This window comes from Mus caroli, chromosome 5, assembly GCF_900094665.2.
Source record: "Mus caroli chromosome 5, CAROLI_EIJ_v1.1, whole genome shotgun sequence".
Classification (NCBI taxonomy): domain Eukaryota; kingdom Metazoa; phylum Chordata; class Mammalia; order Rodentia; family Muridae; genus Mus; species Mus caroli.
This window is the reverse complement of record NC_034574.1, coordinates 130762888-130769038: the sequence shown is the minus strand read 5'-3', so window position 1 is coordinate 130769038 and position 6151 is coordinate 130762888. Positions and strand designations below refer to the sequence as shown.

The window sequence follows — 6151 nt, the reverse complement described above, 5'->3', positions numbered from 1 at the left end:
GGCTGGGGTTGAATCTAGGACCTCTTGTATGCTGGGCAGGTACCAATCCCCACTGGAGAATTCTAGTTAAGTATTATACTGCTGAGCCATATCCTTAACTAATCACCAGGCCCCAGCCTCTGACTTTGGGGAAGACACCAACAGTTAGATCATAGCACATGATCATTTGGGAGTGAGAAAGGAAGATGTGTAAATCTTTCGGATAAAAGGCAATGGTTGGGAGCAGCTGCTGGGCATGGAAGAAGGTACCTATTAGGGCAGAGATAAAGATAGCACATATAAACTGGAGCTCAGTGTCATGTGCCATTCTCTGGGAGTCATCCACCTTGTATTTGACACAGGATCTTATGTTGGTTGGAGGCCCTCCAATTGGCTAGGATTCTCCTGTCCCTGCCTCCCCTGCAGTGGGGTTTCAAGCATGCAACACCACACAGCATTTTTACATGGGTTTTAAGGATTAAACTTAGGCTTTTATGCCTGTGTGTCACTTTGTTGATTGAGCCAACCCACCATTTATGAAAATGTACCCTTGAAAGGGCTTGTGAGATTCTGTCCATCTTCCTGTCTCCTTGGGTTGAAGCTTTTTGCTCCAATCTTCTCATTGCCATCCAAGACATGATATATGTTCATTCAACGAGTGACCTTCACCAAATCTGTGCTGTGCTATTTGGAGTCCAAACCTACACAACTGTCTGCCAAATAAACCTTTTGTGTCTATAAAGGTAATTAGCTCAGGTATTACATTGTAGGCAAGTAAAGATGGCTAAATGGTGTTTGATCAACTTTGAAGAGGAGTAAAAAGGCTTGCTTTGCAGATCCATGGTTAGCAGTGAACTTGATAAACTGAAGCCTCCTTTAAAAGCAAGTGAGACATCTGCACTGATAATTCTTCTCTGCTTGGTGACAGGATGTGCGGCAGGTTCCTGAGACAGCTATTGGCTCAGGAGAGCCAGCACTCCACCCCTGTGGGGCGCTTGCTTCTTCCCATACTCATGGGATTCCGTCTCCTGATCTTGGTTTCCAGTGGACCGGGGGTTTTCGGCAATGATGAGAACGAATTCATATGTCATTTAGGGCAGCCAGGCTGCAAGACCATTTGCTATGATGTCTTCCGCCCTCTCTCTCCGCTGCGCTTCTGGGCCTTCCAAGTCATTCTGATGGCTGTACCCAGTGCCATTTATGTGGCTTTCACTCTGTATCATTTGATTGGATACTGGGAGGTACCAGGAAAGGAAAACAAGGAGCAAGAGACCCGGATTAGCAAAGGGGATCATAGCAAGGATGTCTCAGGGGCTAAAAGCCTCAAGCTTCTCTGGGCCTATGTGGCACACCTTGGGGTACGGCTGGCCCTTGAGGGAGCAGCTCTAGGCGTTCAGTACAATCTGTATGGCTTCAAGATGTCCAGCACTTTTATATGTCGTGAGGATCCTTGCATTGGCAGCACAACCTGTTTCCAGTCTCACCCCTCTGAGAAGACCACCTTCCTCAACATCATGTTTGGGATCAGCGGGGCCTGTTTCTTATTTATTTTCTTGGAGCTTGTGCTTTTGGGTTTAGGGAGGTTTTGGAGGATATCCAAGCACAAACTTTCCTTCTTAAAGAACTTGCCAACTTCAGAGAGCTCTGTAAGATCCAAGGACACAACCGATGAATTGTCAGTGGTGGAGGCAAAAGAGCCATTTTGAGATGCAGGTGAGGACCCTACTGTCAATCATCTGTCCTTGCCTCTGATCTCTCTGTGTTGGCAGTCCCCGCCTAGAGTAGGCCCCTCATCCTTTGGGGTGTACAGCTCCCCATGTTACAAAGTTTCTAAGCAGAGGCATTCTACTTTTACTTTGTGTGTGTGTGTGTGTGTGTGTGTGTGTGTGTGTGTGTGTGTGAGAGAGAGAGAGAGAGAGAGAGAGAGAGAGAGAGAGATTGAGAAAAGAAGAGAGGAGAGGAGAGGGAGAAGAATATGAGCATGGATGCCAGAAGAATATCAGATCCTTTTGGAACTTGAGGCACAGGTGGCCGTGGGTCATGTGATGTGATTAGAGTTTCTCCTGCTGTGGTAAATAACCAAAAACAACCTGGGAAGGAAAGGATTTATTTCAGAGTTCAGTTCCACATTATAGTCTGTCACTGAGGGAAGTTAGATCAGGAACTCAAATAGGACAGGGACCTGGAAGCAGGAATTGATGGCAGAGGCCATGGAGGAGTACTGCTTACTGTCCTTTCCCCAAGGCTTGCACAGCCTGTTTTGTTAGAGCTTCCAGGACCAACTGCTCAGGAGTAGCACCATCTGTCTTAGTTAGGGTTTTACTGCTGTGAACAGACACCATGACCAAGTTAAGTCTTATAAAAAACAACATTTGATTGGGGCTGGCTTACAGGTTCAGAGGTTCAGTCCATTATCATCAAGGTGGGAGCATGGCAGTATCCAGGCAGGCATGGTGCAGGAGGAGCCGAGAGTTCTATGTCTTCATCCAAAGGCTGCTAGTGGAAGACTGACTTCCAGGCAACTAGGGTGAGGATCTTATACCCACATCCACNAGAGAGAGAGAGAGAGAGAGAGAGAGAGAGAGAGAGGGCAGTAGATCTTTTGGAGTTGGAGTTACTGGTAGCTGTCCAATGTGGGAACTGGGAAGCAAACTTTGGTTTCTTTGTACCCTAACCACTGGGACATCTCTCCAGAACCCAGATGTATTTTTAAGGGATAAAATGTTTACTTTGGTTCACATTTTGAGGGTACAGTCTCTCATGGTGGAGAAGGCATTCATATATGTATATGAAACAGCTAGCCCTGACTGGCCTGGAACTTGCTATAGTAGACCAGGCTGGCTTTGAACTCATGGAGAACCATCTGCCTCTGGCTCTCAAGTTCTAAGATTAAAAGCAAGAGCCATCATGCACTCAGTCTCATGGCTGAGACAGATGTATTTGATTACTACCCCCAAACCATTTCCCAACACCTATCCCTATCAGTTGTATGACTCCTTGTGGTAGACCCTGATGAGCACACTGGTTTGTGTATTGCCTGCCCTTTCATTTGGTAAAGTCCTCAGCTTCTGCTTAATTTCTACTTTGCAGAGTTGTAAAGTTGCCTGGATCGCCTGCAGAAAACTCTGGGACTTGATCTTCAATACATCCAGTGAGGTGGCCGGGGAGATGGTACAGGGGTAAAGGTGCTTGCAGTCAAGCCTCATGATCTGAGATTGATTTCCATAACCCACATGGAGAAGGGAAAAACCAACTCCCACAAGTTGCCCACATACATGCCATGGAGAGTGCACACACACACACACACACACACACACACACACACACTAAGAATAAATAAAATAATAAAATCTCAGAAAACAAAACAAGACCTCCTGCATCAATTAGCTGTCACTTCTAATTTTTCTCTCCTGTCTTTCCACTAAATATAAGCAAAAAACAGGCTACTTTCTGTTATAATGGATTATCTCTCCTATTCTGGGATTGTATAGAGATGGAATCATACAGTATGCTTATTAATCACTTGTATATCTTTGTAGAAAAGACCAAGTTTTTTGCCAATTAAATTAGGTTATTTATTTTTGCCTTGTATAAACTATATATAATTGTTAGATACCTATCAAGTGACTCACTTCAAAACATTCTCTTCTATTCCATGGGTCATCTTCATTTTCTTCCTGAGTAGCATTTCTTTAAAATTATTTATTCTTTGATAATTTCCTACATGTATACAATGTGTTTTGATCACGTCTACCCCATATTCCTGTATCACTGCTCTTGGATCTCCTAACATGTCCCTATCCTAATTTCTTGTACTTTTCTTTTCTTTATAACCCACTGAGAACAAAAATCAGTGCTACTCAAAGTGTGAATTGGTGTGAAGCCATCTACCCAAACACCTACTCGATGCCACACCCAAAGAAGATGGAGTCTTCCTCTGTCAGCATCGATCAACTGCCAACAGTTCCTCACTTGTGGGTAGTCCCTCACTCATTCATCCTGTAATGCTGAGTGTCTTGAGCTTGTGCAGGCAACCACTGCTTCTGTGAGTTTATGAATGCAAGTTCCTGCTGTGTTCATAAGATGTTGTTTCATAGCAGATCTCCCAGAGCACTGGATCTTTACAGTTTTCTTTCCCATTTCTCTATCTTCTCTAATGTTCCCTTGAGCTTTGGGGGGCAAAGATGTGCTATAGACGTCTCATTTGAGACTGAATATTACATAGACACCTGTTTCTGCATTTACAAATTGTAAGCCTGTATATTAGCCACTGTTCTCTGTAAAAAGGAAAAGTCTGTGGTCAGTGTTGAAAACTGACCTAATCTGTGAGTTTCGAGACTCATTTAGAAGACAGTTTGATACTATGTCAATTTAACAAACTAATAGTGACTTTTCTTTAGGGCTTTTGAGCTCCACAGGATGGGTTCTTGGCCAGATTTGTAGTACCAGGCATGGGGTTTCTCCTGTGGAGTGGATCCTCAATCGAATCAGAAAGCAGTTGGTTACTCCTGTAACAGCTACACCACTGTTTCACCCATGCATGTGTCTTGTGAGGCTGGTTGCTGGAACTTACCAGATTCATACATGAGAAGGAGTTCTGATGACTAGGGAGGCTACCCAGCAAAGAGTTGGCAATATTTTTTGATGTACAAAAAAACTTTAAATTTTTTCCCATTTTTTTTTTGAGACAGGATTTCTCTGTGTAGCCCTGGCTGTCCTGGAACTCACTCTGTAGACCAGGCTGGCCTTGAAATCAGAAATCCGCCTGCCTCTACCTCCCAAGTGCTGGGATTAAAGGCGTGCGCCACCACGCCCAGCACTTTCCCCAATTTTTTATTAGGTATTTTCTTCATTTACATTTCAAATGCTATCCTGAAAGTCCCCTATACCCTCCCCCATGCCCTGCTCCCCTACCCACCTACTCCCATTTCTTGGCTCTGGCGTTCCCCTGTACTGGGGCATATAAAGTTTGCAAGACCAAGGGGCCTCTCTTTCCATTGATGGCCGACTAGGCCATCTTCTGATACATACGCAGCTAGAGACACGAGCTCTGGGGGTACTGGTTAGTTCATATTGTTGTTCCACCTATAGGGTTGCAGACCCCTTCAGTTCCTTGGGTACTTTGTCTAGCTTCTCCATTGGGGACCCTGTGTTTCATTCAATAGATGACTGTGAGCCTCCACTTCTGTATTTGCCAGGCACTGGCATAGCCTCACAAGAGACAGCTATATCAGGGTCCTTTCAGCAAAATCTTGCTGGTGTATGCAATAATGTCTGCATTTGGTGGCTGATTATGGGATGGATCCCTGGGTGGGGTAGTCTCTGGATGCATTTTACATTTTAATGAACTCTAATTACTTGTTTTTCTTTTGGCTCTTGTGAATTTGGTGCTACATTTAAGTGACCATTGTTTGAATCAAAACTATGAGTTTACACTTGTGTTTCCATCTAAGAATTTTATACTTTTAACTTATGCTTATGACTCTGCTCTGTTATGGAGTGAAAAAAAAAGACAAAATGACATTATCTTTCTGATTGGAAACAATGTAAATGAGTGAAATATTTGAAGTGTAAGAAGGAAATTTTTACTGTTAATCTAGAGGCCCATGATTGGCAGAACTAACTCTCAGAAGTAAAGGCAAAGATAAGCATTTGTCTTGATGTGATGTATGTGCCTGCTCTTATTGTAGCTTGCATTACAGTGTTTGGTTAATGACCCTGGGAGGACTGCTCTTTTCTCAGGGGATGTGGAGGGGGTAAGACTGGGGGGGAGTGGGAAGATGCTGGGGAGAGATTGGTGGGAAGAGAGGAAGGTGAAACAGCAGTTGGGATGTAAAACATGAGAAAAGAACAAAAATAATTTTGAATTAAAAATGACAAATCAACAAATGCCCAACCCACAAATGTAAATATACTTTACATCATCAGATGATTACACTAAAAACAAAATTAAGATTGTCAATGTCCACCAAATGGATTGGGGAAAATGTGTACATGGTGGAATATTGTTCAGTCTCAAAAGAAGAAGAACAAGAAGAAAGAAGAAGGAGAAGGAGGAGGAGAAGCAGGAGGAGGAGGAGGAGGAGGGGAAGAAGAAGAAGAAGAAGAAGAAGAAGAAGAAGAAGAAGAAGAAGAAGAAGAAGAAGAAGAAGAAGAAGAAGAAGAAGAAGAA

General features: G+C 43.6%; 1 protein-coding gene across 1 annotated transcript in view; it reads left to right on the top strand.

Moving 5' to 3' along the window:
* Positions 1-4690, top strand: part of Gjc3 (gap junction protein gamma 3) — a 7088-nt gene extending 2398 nt beyond the window's left edge. The window contains exons 2-3 of the mRNA XM_021163877.2: positions 908-1692; positions 3070-4690. Coding sequence (XP_021019536.1) covers positions 909-1685 — 777 coding nt within the window. The 5' untranslated portion in view covers position 908 and the 3' untranslated portion in view covers positions 1686-1692; positions 3070-4690. The remainder of the gene's footprint in view (positions 1-907; positions 1693-3069) is intronic.
* Positions 4691-6151: the final 1461 nt, after the last annotated feature.